General features: G+C 38.8%; 1 protein-coding gene across 1 annotated transcript in view; it reads left to right on the top strand.

The window, feature by feature from the left end:
- LOC133560869 (CTD nuclear envelope phosphatase 1A) overlaps window positions 1–17,743 on the top strand; it is a 36,393-nt gene that overhangs the window by 12,262 nt on the left and 6,388 nt on the right. Inside the window, exons 2-5 of the mRNA XM_061913879.1 lie at window positions 12,289–12,355; window positions 12,439–12,557; window positions 12,635–12,706; window positions 12,777–12,893. Coding sequence (XP_061769863.1) covers window positions 12,289–12,355; window positions 12,439–12,557; window positions 12,635–12,706; window positions 12,777–12,893 — 375 coding nt within the window. The remainder of the gene's footprint in view (window positions 1–12,288; window positions 12,356–12,438; window positions 12,558–12,634; window positions 12,707–12,776; window positions 12,894–17,743) is intronic.

The raw sequence follows: 17,743 nt of genomic DNA, 5'->3' as shown, positions 1-17,743 counted from the left end.
TACAAATTTCCCTACAAATTCTTGATTCACTGATGAAATGTTACTATATATTACAGATATACTCTCTCGAATGCTATAAACTTGTAAGTCTCGTATATTTTAATGTTATAATTTGGATGTAAATTTTTACATATCCAAGTAGAAAAAAATAAATAAAATAAAACCCATAAAATATACTGTCAGCAACATTCTGCTCTGTATCTGTTAAGGAAGGGGTCGAGGACCCTCAAATACACACAACCAAAACAATAGATGATATGGCTAAATAGAGTTATTGTGACTAAAATGATCACTGTTACCATTATTATTGGGGTATTGTTGAATGTGCTCAAAAAGGACTTATTATACACACGATAAAATATTATAACCACGTTTTTTTAATAACTAAAACAAATAGCCACACAATATACTTACTTATAATAGTGTTTAAAATGTTTATCTTCTTCCATTTTAATTAGCAAACATTTTAGAAAATTTTGTAATAAATGTAAATCGGTTCATCAGTTATTTTCACTTCTGCTTTATGTAAAGTCACACCAGTTCACTTCATGTAGAACAGAGTGTACATTTTTAAATGTATTTATGGTTAGTGCTTGACCATTCATTCAATAGTATCAACACTATATTTAAACTTGTTCTTTATTCTTTTTTTTTATTGGATTCAATTGTTTTAGCATTACAGTCAATAGTACCATTAACTATACAAAAGCAGACACTACCATCATTTAAATCTTTTGGTTTTTGCAGTATTCCTGTGTCCAAGGAATTATTTCCTGAGTTTGTAAACCTTGAACCAAAAAATATACTGTATGATTTGACGAAATGAAAATATTGACCTTATTACTCTAATATCGGTCGTATATTGATACTACCCTTACAAGCGACACCACCAATTTATGGATCGAGACGCTCTCGTACATGTTGTGTACTGACAGCAAAAATGCTGACTCAGCAACAGTTGTTCTATAATCCTCTTTCGAGACTCTTAATCTATAGGAGGGTTGCATATGACGTCACATCCGTTTTTATTCTTAGCGGCTTAACTGTCAAAAAGTTTGAGTGTAGCATTTAAACAAGTGAGAGTGTGTGTAGAGTTTGAGCAAAAAAATTATTTTGTTGTTCTGTTCAGTATTTCAAATAGAAAGGTAGATAATAGCTTTCATGGAGTCTCAAAACAAGTGGTTCATAAAGAAAATAAAGTCAGGGGGAAAACAAAAGTGCGTCAAAAGAAATGGCTCTTAAAAATATTCACTTTCATCATCTTGTGGAATACAATCGGACCATGCTCGTGTCTGCAGCCATCACTTTGTAAAATGTTTTGTCATTTGATTGAGAAACTTTCTGTGATGCATTGGAGTTTATTCTCTACCATTTAGTAGTGTTTGATAGCAGAACTGAATGTAAACAAAGTGATCACATTAGTTTGTGTTCTTTTGTGGTTGCTATGTCTGTTCGTGCAAATAAACTAAGTCCTAGTAAAAAATATTGTTATTGTTGGTGCAGTCCACCGTATTTTCATTGTCCATTTTCATAACAGCAACTAAAAGTTAAGTTGTTGTGCAGGAAAGACAAGTGCTTTATTTGACACAAATGACCAAATTATAGCATCTCTGGTGATATTTGTTAGCATCAAGAACATATCCTTAATAGTATTAATAAAGTAGGTGAATACATCTCTGGAAGACTCAACAGCATATACTGAGAAGCTGGACAGGACAAAAAGAAATATATATATACAGTATTTTTTAAGACTTTTTTTTAAGTTTAGGCGGTGGCTCTTTGTTGTGAAGGAGGCCATCTTCACAACAAAGCGCTGCGGGAAACTCTGACTGAAAAGAGGGCTCACTGCGTACAGTTAATTCTACTGTTAAATAACCGCGCTCAGGTGCCTAAAGCGATGCAGTATGGCCTTTTTTTCCTCTGTTTGAAGCGAGAGATGAGCAAACACTAAGCTCAACAATTCTGATTGGCAGTCATGGCTGTCACTCAAATGCTGGTGATGGCGGAGAAAAAAAAACCTCAGTCTCTTTTGGTTACTTAATCAGTAATTAAAACCTCAATGTCAATTAGATATCAGTTTATCATGCGGCCCTACTCCGGTTCTTTTAAGGGGAACTGCACTCTATTGGCAATTTTGTATATCATTCACAATCATTATGCAAAACTTGATGGTGGATGCATCTTAAAAAAAAAATATTCAAACTCGTAAATAAAAAACTGCTTACAGGGCAGCTAATGGTTCTTTATTCTGCACATACAATCCAATAAAAAACTTCCAAAAAAGCGCCAACTGGCACTGAGTTGGTTAACGTTATCATGTAGCCTACACCACTCCCGATTTTGCAGGTCTGTCTAATAAATATTACAAATGAATGCAGGATTTTCCTTGCATGTATTTTTCTTAGGTGGCCCAATTAAAGGGGCACTAACAGTCAATATTTATTTATTTATTTTTTTTCCCCTAAAAAATATAAGTGAAGGCTGCTAAAAGGGAGTTTTTGTTAAACCAGTATTGTGTTTTTTTTTCATATACAACAACCGATCTGGATTTGATAAGAAAATCGATAAGTAATCGGTTCGATGAGAGGATTCGATAATGGCATCAAAATCGATAATTTCTTAACAAACATCATCCCTAAACACCACCTTAACTAACACATTTTTGGGGGGAAACACTGTGCATGTATTTACAACCTTGATAGAGATGTTTTGAAGGGCTTTTTTTAGGCAGAACAGAGCAACTTTCATAGGCTCTATTGTAAGCGGACTTTTGATCCCATTCAATGAATATTTCAGAATGCATACAAAAAAAAATACATCCGTCATGTCTTTCATGATGATTGTGAAATATAGGCAAAATTACCCCTAAAAAGTGCAGTTCCCCTTTAAAGCAGTCATATTACAGTTTTTTCCAACATTTAAACAATTGTGGACCTTTGATCAACATTTTGCATCGATTACGTTTTACAGACTATCTTACAGCTGTTTTCTGACGGTCTCTTTAGGATGCGCCGTTTTGTGGGCGGTCTTATTTAAGTGCCTCCATTTTGACTGCGTCAGCAATGTTGCATTCATAACACTTCCATAGCGAGTCTACTCACAGGTACACGTGATAACCATACGCTAACAAGAAGCTACAGAAAAAGAAGGAACTTATTGACTACAATGTCGGACAAAGTTCTTACGGGTTAAACTTTACCATATATGGAGATATCCGCTGACGTCATCAATTGAAAAAATGTCACACCAGGAAAATTCGAAAGGGCTCGTTTGAAGCAGGTATGAAGGAAGGCAAGATTATCTTATAAATATCACTGACATGCCTCTATGGTTCGATTTTACATGTTTGGGACTTATGCAGATCCAAAAATACACAAAAACAGGTACCGATTATAAAGAATATTTGCTTTGGCATAGGGCTGGGCGATATGGCCTTTTTTTAATATCTCGATAATTTTAGGCCATATCACAATACATAATATATAGCTCCATATTTTGCCTTACCCTTGAATGAACACTTGATGCATATAATCATAGCAGTATGATAATTCTATGTGTCTACATTTAAACATTCTTGTTCATACTGCATAAATATATGCTAATTTTAAACATTCATGAAGAGAGGGAAATCACAACTAAGTCAATTGACCAAAACTGTATTTATTAAACGGTTATTAAGCAGTGGCACAAGCATTCATGTCATTTCGAAACAGAAAGTGCAAGATTGTCTGAGACATTTTTAAACAAGCTATTAGTGCACTTTTGTGTATGATGTCACTAAAATGACATATCAAAACAACACTTAAGTAAAGTGTACTTTTCGTTCAGAACACCACTACAATAGTTTAAAACAAATAAAGTGCACTTTTTTGCATGATGTCACACAAGATATTTCAATAACTGTCAAATAAAAATGGCTGCATAATAGGAAATCAAATTGCTATGTTGTGGGTTACTGCGGATGTTATCACCTTATGTTGTTGACTATTTGTTTTCTACGGTGTTGATGTGGAGGTTGCCTCTGCATTTTGTTAGTGTGGCACTGAATGGAGAAGATGACATGCTGAGTAATCACTCTTCATTCTCTAGCAGGTGACTTTTCAAATGATGCTACACATTAGCAGTAATGCTACTTTTTGTAGCAACAGTTTTGCCCCACACTTGACAAATTACGGTTGTCTGTTCGACATATATCCACTTGAAGCCAAACCACCGCCAGACGATGGACCCCCTGCTGTTTTTCTTGGGAATTAATTCTTCCTTCTTTTGTTATCAGATTGGTACCTTCTTTCTCTCGTATTACTGCTCGCACCACAGCTAACGTTACCCATGCTGCTACCTCTTTGCTCCGCGAGGGCGTATACGTATGTGACGTATGATGTGACAGTATGTGACGTATGTAAGAAGGTGCGCTTGGTGTCTGTGAGAAGGAGACACAAAAAAGAGTGGGAAGAGCCTGTGGTAAAATGCCAGCAGCTAAAAGCAACTGCGTGAGAACGTATACTCGAATATCACGATATAGTCATTTTCTATATCGCACAGAGACAAACCCGCGATATATCGAGTATATTGATATATCGCCCAGCCCTACTTTGGCATAAATCCCCTACAAACTTTAAGACTGTTTATTGTATTAATTATACATGGTGATTCAAAAATGATACGCCATAATTATCACTCAATATTTCAAAAATGACAAATAATTGACAAACAATAGACAACCTAGCTTAAACACAAATGTTGTACGTAACTTTGAGTATTTATTTCATGCTTCACAAGTGTTTAATATGGCCATCACCGGCAGCACAGCCAACATCAGGACGATATGAGAATTACTCCCAAACGCGCCCCAGGATTTGTTGAGGAGTGGCCATTTTTAGGGTAAATAAACAAAAGGTCTTCCTACCATTGAACGACGCCGAAAGGATTACTTAACCACAACGGTTAAATTGTAACACAATAAAAGTTACGTTTAAAAAGACAACCAATAGATTGTTCCCGTTTCTTTGCAGATCGTAGACCAAACGCTCAGATTGTATGACACGCATGCACTTCTGAATGCGTGCGCACACGTTGTATTAGACGCTCACAAATCTGGGTGCACTCGTTCAAATCTTACACGGCAGAAGTGTGACAAAAGTCATGTGTAAGTAGATAGCCTATTGAGGGTTCTTTCTGATTAGGGACAGACAGACAATTTAAAACACGTATGCAGATCTAAAACACATATGCACGGATCAAAAACACATGTACATGGATCTGAATAAACACACTCGGATTGATATACACACACAAATTAGTACACACACATGCTAGTTGGATTACACAAGCACAGATTGAGATACACGTTTGCAAATCATTTTGCTAGTTTAGTACCTTAAGTTAAAGTTAAAGTACCAATGATTGTCACACACACAAGGTTTGGTGAAATTTGTCCTCTGCATTTGACCCATCTCCTTGATCACCCCCTGGGAAGTGAAGGGAGCTGTGGGCAGCAGCCGGTGCCGTGCCCGGGATTCATTTATGGTGATTTAACCCCCAATTCCAACCCTTGATGCTGATTGCCAAGCAGGGAGGCAATGGGTCCCATATTTATAGTCTTTGGTATGACTCGGGCGGGGTTTGAACTCACAACGTACCGATCTCGGTGCGGACCTCCATATCTTTCTTTACCTTTGTGGTGGCGACAACGGCTATGACAACTGATGACACAGCAACTCCTTGCAATTTCATTGTATTGTGTTATGTTTTTACTAAAACAACCGCAATGTGCCGTGTTCTGCGATGCCTTCCTATACTTTCTGGATACAGGTCTGGGCCTATGTTGCCGCTAGGTCCCAGTTTCATAGTGGAATTTATGTCTATATCTCTGTAGTGTTTTTTTACGTTGCCTTTACAGTCCACATTGAGCATCAGTTTAACAAATGCAACATTTGTACTAAATGGTGGAATTAATCATATATAACATGTACTACAAGTCCTGACATAATTAAAGGTAAATCCGACTACTTGCTGTGGTTATCCGCTATTCACTGGGGATTCCAGTTCCCATGAAATAGTAAAAGGGAAAGGGGCAGCAAGGTGCTATTGGTTAAAGTCAGCCCTTTGCAAGCACTGCCCTGTGGTTATCTGACACCCGCTGACAGCTGGGCGGGATAAAGATAGTCCTTAAAGGAAAGAGCCTACTGTTACTTTACAAACTATACTATGTTCCATCCATTTTCTACGGCTTGTCCCCCTCGGTGTCGCGGGGGGCGCTGGACTTAATTATAACAACGCTCTCATATACTGTAAGGTCCATAAATATTAGAACTTTGACACAATTGTAATTGTTTTGTCTCCATATGCCTCCACAATGGTTATGAAATGAAACAAAGAAGACGTGAGTTAACTGCAGACTTTCACCTTTAATTTAATAGCGTTTTCAACCAAATCAGGTGAATCGTTCAAGAATGACAACAGTTTGTAAACACCCACTTTTCAAGGGACCAAAAGTAATGGGACAAATGAACAAACCTGGTGACGAATGGCGTTGAATGAATTACAAAGGCAATTGCCCGGGGTACCGAGATTTCAAGGAGGCTCCCAAACACCTATTAAAAATTATAAATAACCTTCTTCTTCTTCTCCTCCTCCTTTTTCTTCTGCTTCTTATGCCAAGAAAAATGCATATTGTGTGTCTATCTTTTCTTTTTTTATTAAATTTTTTTTTACAATGAAACTTGGTTAAATATTTGTGTGTTAAAGTACTTTCTGAGTAAATTCAACAATACCAGAGTAATAACAATAATAACTGTTGTAATTTAGTTTACAATAACCTTGATATTAATTTTGTATATCTTACATTCCTAATTGTGACCATTGCATTTATGACTGTGACTGTCTTCCTAAAATCAAGGCATTATCTTTGCACACATTTATATTTGTGCTTCAAAGGATAAAACAATAATCAAATTATGAAAATATTTATTACCAACTGTTATCTAAAATAAAAAATTATGATATACAGGGCAAATACTGAATAGCACCACAGATTGAGTCGATATGCTGGGGGTTAATTTGATTTTCTGTGTGAATGCCGATTACAATGTTTGGATTTCAGGTGATTAAATCCCGCATGGCAGAAGATTAATAAGAAATTATTCGCAGAAGAAATTTATAGATGGAAAACACAAGTGGGTGTAGCAACATATGTCTGAACAGACTGGAGTGAAGAGCGCTCTTGCAAAAAGGAGAGCCTAACTTGGAAGTGCAAGACAGGACAGAGAGTAACATCGACTTAACGATTATCTTTTTTTTTTAACTTTGCCATAATTCATTATTGGATTACAATTTAGAAACGATTAATCTGTGTATCTGTGTTGGCCCTGCCATGAGATGGCGGCTTGTCCACCTTCCGCATGCATGCAGGGATGCTGATAATGCGCCTTAAAAATAATTGTTGATGGAATGCTTCAACAGAAACTAAACGTCCAATATTTTCAAGTGCTTCTCAGAATTTACAAAAGTTTTTATAAAAAAACATGACTATCTTTTGCCCTGTTTGGTGATGATAAATTAGGATTCCTGCAGTATGTTGTCCAGTTTATATATTTTGTTTCCTTTTAAACATTCAACTATCCATCCATCCATCCATCCATTTTCTACTGCTTATTCCCTTTTGGGGTCGCGGGGGGCGCTGGCGCCTATCTCAGCTAAAATCGGGCGGAAGGCGGCGTACACCCTGGACAAGTCGCCACCTCTTCGCAGTAAACATTCAACTAATGGCAAGCAAACGTTACACTTTTAACTTTTAACAGCGACAGTTGTTATTCTTGCCCAGACGTAGATGCTAGCGAGAACTCCTGGCAGCAGTGTAATAACTGGATACAAATATCGTATTATTTTTCCAGAATCTTAACTGTCCTGTTCCCGACCCAATTTAGAACTGCTACCAAAAAAATACCGGTTTCTCTGCACCATATTTGATCACTTACTGTATTTTGCTTTGACTTGAAATACTGCGTAACATTGTCAAATGTTGTATCGTATCAATGGGTGGGTTGCAATCACGTGACCTGCAGGCACATCCGGGCACTTCTGGGTTTCAGGCAATGGTCTAGAGCAGGGGTCGGGAACCTTTTTGGCTGAGAGAGCCATGAAAGTCAAATATTTAAAAATGTATTTCCGTGAGAGCCGTACAATTTTTTATAACACTAAATACAACTAAATGTGTGCATTTTTAAGTAAGACCAACATTTTTAGAGTATAATAAGTCTCTTATTCTTTTTAATAACATTGCTATTCTGAAGGGGCAGCACGGTGTGAGAGGGGTAAGTGCATCTGCCTCACAATACGAAGGTCCTCAGTAGTCCTGGGTTCAATCCCGGGCTCGGGATCTTTCTGTGTGGAGTTTGCATGTTCTCCCCATGACTGCGTGGGTTCCCTACAGGTACTCCGGCTTCCTCCCACTTCCAAAGACATGCACCTGGGGATAGGTTGATTGGCAACACTAAATTGGCCCTAGTGTGTGAATGTGAGTGTGAATGTTGTCTGTGTTGGCCCTGCAATGAGGTGGCGACTTGTCCAGGGTCTACCCCGCCTTGCACCCGATTGTAGCTAAAATAGGCACCAGCGCCCCCCGCGACCCCAAAGGGAAAAAGCGCTCTCAAACTATTTCCACATTCACCCATTCACACACGCATACACACACTGATGGCGGGAGCTGCCATGCAAGGTGCTAACCACGACCCATCAGGAGCAAGGGTGACGTGTCTTGCTCAAGGACCCAACGGATGGGACTAGGTTGGTAGAAGCTGGGGACAAAATTGTCTATGTCTACACACATTGATTGCCTTCCGCCCGATAGTAGCTGAGATAAGCACCAGCACCCCTCACGACCCCAAAGGGAATAAGCGGTAGGAAATGGATGAATGTTATTCTGAAGTTAACCAATAATAAATAAAATACTTCTTACCATTAATGAACAAGTGCGGAAGAAAACGGATTCATGGATTAAGGTGCATGACAATGTTTTATATTCTGAACGTTATTTTTAACACTGATTACCAACCGAATTATTCATTACTTATCGTGTTAAGCAATGTCAGCTAAGATTTATCTGAGAGCCAGGTGCAGTCATCAAAAGAGCCACATCTGGCTCTAGAGCCATAGGTTCCCTACCCCCGGTCTAGAGTCCTATTAGACTACTGTTTATTTCCCTCCATCAGTGCAGATTTGTGCAGATTTTGAAAGGTTTAGAGGCAAATATATAAGCGATCATGAATTTTGTTTTTTAAATGGGATGAAGTGAATTTATAAATATTTTTTTAATGATTTAAACTATTTATCATCACCAATACGTCACTGCTTGCCACAAATTCACTTCATTCGACACTGACTGCATTCAGAGAAGAAAGGATTGGGGGCACGTCATGTGTTTATTAATAGTATTAAAGCTATGTTTTTGATGCTAACAAAAATCACCAAAGACGCTATAACGTGCACAACAACAACTCAACTTTTAGTTTCTTTTATGAAAATTAAGAAAGGAAATACCAACAATCACACTCCTAATGCAAACTGTTGTCATTCCTAAATTGTTAACCAAATTTGAATGTAGAATACCCCCAACCATATTTGAAAGCAGAACACCCCCAAATTAAAAGTGATGGCATTCAATTAAAGCAGATCTTGTCAGTTTAATTTCAAAGTTCATTATTATTGTTATTCTCCATATGTTACATTCAGTGAACACATTTAATATGAAAACATAAAATTAGTTCCAATGAATAAACTGAATTGTTTCTAATGTGTTGTGGTGTTTGGGGGCACTAGGAGTAGCAGCACTAGAGATGGGAGTCTTTGGGCCCCTCATGATTCGATAAAGATTACAATTCAGGAGCGACAAATCGATAAATAATTGATCACTGGTGCATCTTTAATCTGTGTATATTGATGAAGTTTTACATTTATTTTAGTTTATGTATTTAAGTATTTTTCACTTGCAACTTTTGAATTAATTCCCATTACATTTATTAAATAAATGGAAATGTGTGCAAAACTGGAACATACAACCCCTAAAATAAAGTAGCTGGTCGGATCTCTTGGTAAAGTGGCTCGCTGTGGTCAGCCAAGTTTTAGAACTGTCTGCATGACTTTATTTACAATAAATAAATAATTGATTATTGATGTTTACTAATCGATTTTACAATCGCCCTTGTTCGAATCTGAAAGTTGGTTGTTTCACCCATCTCTAAGCAGAGGGGAAGGCATGGAGTGTGTTTAGGGTTCTGTTGGCTTCCTGAGTAGAGCAGTTCTAGTTCGAATGTTCTGCGACCGCCTACCAGTGGCAAAACAGTGAAGAGATGGTTAATAATTTGGTGGCACACTGCTTGATTTACATGTCTGCCAGGGTGGGAAGAAAGACGCCTACAAATCGCTCTACTACTCTTATATGTGCAACGCTAGGCCTTATGCTGTGCAACTGTGCTCTTCCCGAACCAGACCTTGATGCAGCGGGAGATGATGTGGTCTATGTTCCCCCTATAAAAGGACACCATGATGAAGGGAGAGCAATCCACCTTCCTCAGTCCCTGCAGGATGTAGAGGCGGTGCTGGGCCTTTTTGGTCAGAACTGTGGTGTTGGCGTACCAGCTCAGGTCGTTGGCAAACTGCACAGCCGGGAACTTTTTGCTGTTGCCTCTTTCAACGGCAGTTCCGTTGAAGGTCAGTGGAGAGCGTAGCGTGCACATGACAACCTTTCCTGCAACAACCATCTTCTTTGTCTTGTCCACTTTTAAGAAGAGGTTTTTGTTACCACACCACAGAGTTAGACGTTTCACCTCCTTTTTGTAAGACTTCATCTTTGCCGTGATGAGACGCACTATTGTGTTGTGGAGGAATTTTATGATGTGGTTTGAGCTTGATGTGGCTGAGCAGACCAAATAGAAAAGGGCTGAGCATGATGCTGCTCGAGGCATAGTCTCTTATCCTGACTGAATGCAGCCTGAATATGCGGAAGTCCAGAATTGCATTTCTGAGAAAAGTGTTAAAGCCCAGCATGCTCAATTTACTGATCAGCTGTTGTGGGATGAGGGTGTTAAATGTGGTGGCCTCTGCGGTGTTCCACACCATGGTCTGCTGGGGTCAGGGGAGTATGGCCCGAGACAGGAGCAGAACCAACAAAGCAACCAGGAGAGCCTCAGCCGCCCACAAAGTCTCGGCCAGTGGTCTAAGGAGACCGAGGTGTCTGATACCTGCTCATTAAGCCAAGACACCATGAGGCTTGTCCGTAATGTCTCTTCATCAACATCTCCTCCAGTCTCTCCAAACTGGTGTAGCAGAGACCCAGCAGCTGGTCTCCATTGCCAAAAGGCTCCCCAGAGGCACCGTAAAAGTCACCAAAGTGCCACACATTGTCACACTGTCCCAAAGGGTCCCGAACCAAGAGGCAAAAAAACCCACATGAAAAAGAGAGGGAAACATCAGGAACACAAAAGGATGACACAAGAGCACAGAGCTCCTGCCCACAGCAGCCACTACAGTGACGCCAATTAAGTATTGTTGAAGGTTTTTGAATGCACTTTTAAAGTGATTTAGAGGTAGAATTGATTGCTCCCGTTAGCTGCATTGCTAGCCATCAAGAGCTGGCTGATTTTTACATGGTAGAATGCAAAAAAAATAACCTTTGTCTTCTTGTCTCTCTGATGAGTGTGAACAATAGGCAACATTCCAAAAAAGTGCTGCTGTACATTTCTCGCAATATCACAACTTTTTTCACAGAATTTTACCACCTGTTCTTCATAACATTTTTCTCATGTTATGACTTCTTTTCTGTACCTTTTTTCTTTTAAATGTATAACTTTCTTCTCACAATGAAAGAACTTTAACTTGTATTAAATGTAATTTTTTTGTTTTGCAATAATTGTTATTTTTTAATTATGACTTCATTTTTATGTTAAAACATTGTCGAAAGGTGACGACTTTATGGTGGTAATATATACATTTTCCATCCATCCATCCATTTTCTACCGCTTTTCCCTTTCGGGACCATGGGTGCTGTAGCATATCTCATTTTATTCCTGTGAAATCACAAGTCTACTCTTGGGCAAGGTTCTCTACCACCACCCCATTATTTTTCTGACTATAATCGCGCAGTGACTTTGAAAATTACTCTCAATATTTCTCCATTAATTTCACATTGGTTTCAGAAAAAATAGTGTTTTTCGTATACTTGCTAAAATTCTTTAATATTATTATTATTTGGTATTTTTAGTTTTAATCGAACACCTAAACCTGTTTTTGCAGATAATCCAGTATCAGACTGTGAGATACGACACTTTGCCTCTGTCTCCTATCTCCAGAAACAGACTGAGTAAGTGTATACTTAGCAGTGTAAATATGTTGACACTATATACCGGTACTGTAATATTGTATTGTGTCTTCTTCACGTTAAAGATGCAGTCAAGAGGAAAATTCTGGTGTTGGATCTGGACGAGACCCTGATCCACTCTCACCACGACGGGGTCCTGAGACCCACTGTGAGACCGGGAACCCCACCCGACTTTATCCTCAAAGTAAGACTGTCATACTGATCATTTATCGGGGACTTCTTTCTCAATTACATTTATTTATTTATTTTTTTACCTCATAGGTTGTCATCGATAAACACCCCGTCAGATTCTTCGTACACAAAAGGCCACATGTTGACTTCTTTTTAGAAGTGGTGTGTATTCTGTTTAATTGCTAGTGCTAACACTACACATGGTTTATTACCGCATTATACTTGTCCGCAGGTGAGCCAGTGGTACGAGCTGGTGGTCTTTACAGCCAGCATGGAGATCTACGGCTCGGCAGTGGCCGACAAGTTGGACAACAATCGGAACATCCTCAGACGCAGATACTACAGACAGGTACTGCCCCCTCATGCCTTTAATAGGAACTGTCAGGGTTAATGAACAATCAATGATTTGATACGCTAGCTCTGGTACGTGTTTGTTGAAAAACTGGACGTAATGTTTGCAGGCTTCAAATTTTTACTTTTTATGGTCAAGGCAAGTGTTGCCTTAAAGGAGGGCACATACAAATCCCGTTTCCATATTAGTTGGGAAATTGTGTTAGATGTAAATACAAACGGAATACAATGATTTGCAAATCACTTTCAACCCATATTCAGTTGAATATGCTACAAAGACAACATATTTGATGTTCAAACTGATAAACATTTTTTTTTTTTGCAAATAATCATTAACTTTAGAATTTGATGCCAGCAACACGTGACAAAGAAGTTGGGAAAGGTGGCAATACATACTGATAAAGATGAGGAATGCTCATTAAACACTCTTTTGAAACATCCCACAGGTGTGCAGGCTAATTGGGAACAGGTGGGTGCCATGATTGGGTATGAAAACATCTTCCCAAAAAATGCTCAGTCTTTCACAAGAAAGGATGGGGCGAGGCACACCCTTTTGTCCACAACTGCGTGAGCAAATAGTCAAACAGTTTAAGAACGTTTCTCAAAGTGTAATTGCAAGAAATTTAGGGATTTCAGCATCTACGGTCCATAATATCATCAAAACGTTCCGAGAATCTGGACAAAATCACTCCACGTAAGCGGCATGGCCGGAAACCAACATTGAATGACCGTGACCTTCGATCCCTCAGACGGCACTGTATCAAAAACCGACATCAATCTCTAAAGGATATCACCACAATGGCTCAGGAACACTTCAGAAAAACACTGTCACTAAATACAGTTCGTCGCTACATCTGTAAATGCAACAAGTTAAAGCTCTACTATGCAAAGCGAAAGCCATTTATCAACAACATCCAGAAACGCCACCGGCTTCTCTGGGCCTGAGATCATCTAAGATGGACTGATGCAAAGTGGAAAAGTGTTCTGTAGTCTGACGAGTCCACATTTCAAATAGTTTTTGGAAATATTTGACACCCAGACTGTTATTGACGCAAAGTTCAAAAGCCAGCATCTGTGATGGTATGGGGGTGCATTATTGCCCAAGGCATGGGTAACTTACACATCTGTGAAGGCACCATTAATGCTTAAAGGTACATTCAGGTTTTGGAACAACATATGCTGCCATCTAAGTGTTGTCTTTTTCATGGACGCCCCTGCTTATTTCGGCAAGACAATGTCAAGCCACATTCAGCACGTGTTACAACAGCGTGGCTTGATAAAAAAAGAGTGCGGGTACTTTCCTGGCCCGTCTGCAGTCCAGACCTGTCTCCCAGCGAAAATGTGTGGCGCATTATGAAGCGTAAAATACGACAGCGGAGACCCCGGACTGTTGAACGACTGAAGCTCTACATGAAACAAGAATGGGAAAGGATTCCACTTTCAAAGCTTCAACATTTAGTTTCCTCAGGTCCCAAACGTTTATTGAGTGTTGTTAAAAGAAAAGGTGATGTAACATAGTGGTCAACATGCTCTATCCCAACTACTTTGGCACGTGTTGCAGCCATGAAATTCTAAGTAAATTATTATTTGCAAAAAAAAAATAAAGTTTATGAGTTTGAACATCAAATATCTTGTCTTTGTAGTGCATTCAATTGAATATGGGTTGAAAAGGATTTGCAAATCATTGTATTCCGTTTATATTTACATCTAACACAATTTCCCAACTCAAATGGAAAAAAGGTTTTTACTTTAGGGCACCAAGGCAAGTTAAGAGGCCACAAAGTCTGTTTTTTTTTTATTCATAATTAATATAAACTTGTCTGATTTTTTTACATTTCCTGATGGCTTTATCTCTATTTTTAAATTTTACTAGAGGGAGGTATTTTTTTTTTAATGTATTTATGTTTTTAAGTTATGTACATTTATATGTACATGTCGATGCTGTATCGGGACGGATCCATTAAGAGTTTGAGCAGAAATATGTCGTATAGGAATTAACTATACATAATGACACGTTAAAAAATGATGTCACATGAATGGTTTTCGAAGTAATACCTTTGTGACATAAACAAAACAAGTAATGTAAAAAAACATGGCATCTACTTTTTGATATCAAAATAAAACACAAAGCAGTTTGGCTAATGAAAACCGGCTTCAATCCCAGGCTCGGGATCTTTCTGTGTGGAGTTTGCATGTTCTCCCCGTGAATGCGTGGGTTCCCTCTGGGTACTCCAGCTTTCTCCCACTTCCAAAGACATGCACCTGGGGATAGGTTGATTGGCAACACTAAATTGGCCCTAGTGTGTGAATGTGAGTGTGAATGTTGTCTGTCTATCTGTGTTGGCCCTGCGATGAGATGGCCACTTGTCTATGGTGTATGCCGCCTCCCGCCCGATTGTAGCCGAGATAGGCGCCAGCGACCCCAAAAGGGAATAAGCGGTAGAAATGGATGGATGGATGGATAATATATACTGATATATTATATAATTATATTTTATTTTTATATAATATATACATTACCGTATTTTTCTGAGTACAAGTCACACCTGCAGAAAATGCATAATAAAGAAGGAAAAAAACATATATAAGTCGCATTTTTAGGGAAATTTATTTGATAAAACCCAACACCAAGAATAGACATTTGAAAGGCAATTTAAAATAAATAAAGAATAGTGAACAACAGGCAGAATAAGTGTACGTTAAATGACGCATATATAACCACCTGAGAGGGTGCCTGGTATGTTAACGTAACATTATGGTAAGAGTCATTCAAATAACTAGAACAGGCTATACGTTTACCAAACAATCTGTCACTCCTAATTGCTTAATCAGATGAACTCTTATACGTCTAGTCTCTTACGTGAATGAGCTAAATAATATTATTTGACATTTTACGGTAATGTGTTAATATTTACACACATAAGTCGCCCCCGAGTATAAGTCGCTAAACTATGAAAAAAACTGCGACTTATAGTCAGAAAAATACAGTATATAACAAATCCCAATTACCATGTACAATAATATAGTGTATGTAACAGCTGCAGCAAAAAAATATAATAAAATCATTGTCAGATCCAGTTGCTGTGGAAATCCACATGTCGTTGGAGTGACAAGCGGCACTCTCAGCAAATCAGAGCGCTCCCTTCTGAGATTCCTCTTTCAGCTGTCACTCTGAAAGTTAAGGGAACAGCAGAAATCAATTCAGGAAACATTGAATATTGTTCTGGCTTATTGAGATTGTATTTAAGTATGTTCATCTTCAGCTTGAATTTGTGAAGTGTTTCTTAATGATAAAGGCAAAATGGCATGCTTCCCTTCCATGCCAGCAACTTAAGGGTTTCAGGTTCAATCCCCGTCCTTGGCCATCTGAGTCACTGCCGTTGTGTCCTTGGGCAAGACACTTCACCCTTACTCCCAGTGCCGCTCACACTGGTGAATGAATGACAGGTGGTGGTCGGAGTTGGGAAATTGTGTTAGATGTACATATAAATGAAATACAATGATTTGCAAATCCTTTTCAACCTATATTCAGTTGAATGTACTACAAAGACAAGATATTTGATGTTCAAACTCATAAACTTTATTTTTTTTTGCAAATAATAATTAACTTAGAATTTCATGGCTGCAACACGTGCCAAAGTAGTTGGGAAAGGGCATGTTCACCACTGTGTTACATCACATTTTCTTTTAACAACACTCAATAAACGTTTGGGAACAGAGGAAACTAATTGTTGAAGCTTTGAAAGTGGAATTCTTTACCATTCTTGTTTTATGTAGAGCTTCAGTCGTTCAACAGTCCGGGGTCTCCGCTGTCGTATTTTACGCTTCATAATGCGCCACACATTTTCAATGGGAGACATGTCTGGACTGCAGGCAAGCCAGGAAAGTACCGCACTCTTTTACTACGAAGCCAAGCTGTTGTAACATGTGGCTTGGCATTGTTTTGCTGAAATAAACAGGGGCGTCCATGATATCGTTGCCTGGATGACAACATATGTTGCTCCAAAATCAGTATGGACTGTTCAGCATTAATGGTGCCTTCACAGATGTGTAAATTACCCATGCCTTGGGCACTAATGCACCCCCATACCATCACTGATGCTGGCTTTTAAACTTTGCGCCTATAACAATCCGGATGGTTATTTTCCTCTTTGTTCCAGAGAAGACCACGTCCACAGTTTCCAAATATAATTTGAAATGTGGACTCATCAGACCACAGAACACTTTTCCACTTTGCATCAGTCCATCTTCATCAACAACACCCAGCGAAGCCGGCGGCGTTCCTGGGTGTTGTTGATAAATGGCTTTCACTTTGCATAGTAGAGTTTTAACTTGCACTTACAGATGTAGCGATCAACTGTAGTTACTGACAGTGGTTTTATGAAGTGTTCCTGAGCCCATGTGGTGATATCCTTTACACACTGATGTCGGTTTTTGATGCAGTACCGCCTGAGGGATCAAAGGTCCGTAATATCATCGCTTATGTGCAGTGATTTCTCCAGGTTCTCTGAACCTTTTGATGATTTTACGGACCGTAGATAGTAAAATCCCTAAATTCCTTGCAATAGCTCGTTGAGAAATGTTCTAAAACTGTTCGACAATTTGCTTACAAATTGGTGACCCTCGCCCCATTCTTGTTTGTGAATTACTTAGCATTTCATGGAAGCTGCTTTTATACCAAATCATGGCCCCCACCTCTTCCCAATTAGCCTGCACACCTGTGGGATGTTCCAAATAAGTGTTTGATGAGCATTCCTCAACTTTATCAGTATTTATTGCCACCTTTCCCAACGTATTTGTCACGTGTTGCTGGCATCAAATTCTAAAGGTAACGATTATTTGCAAAAA

The sequence above is a fragment of the Nerophis ophidion genome, linkage group LG10 (assembly GCF_033978795.1).
Source record: "Nerophis ophidion isolate RoL-2023_Sa linkage group LG10, RoL_Noph_v1.0, whole genome shotgun sequence".
Lineage (NCBI taxonomy): Eukaryota > Metazoa > Chordata > Actinopteri > Syngnathiformes > Syngnathidae > Nerophis > Nerophis ophidion.
This window is presented reverse-complemented; position numbering and strand designations above follow the sequence as displayed.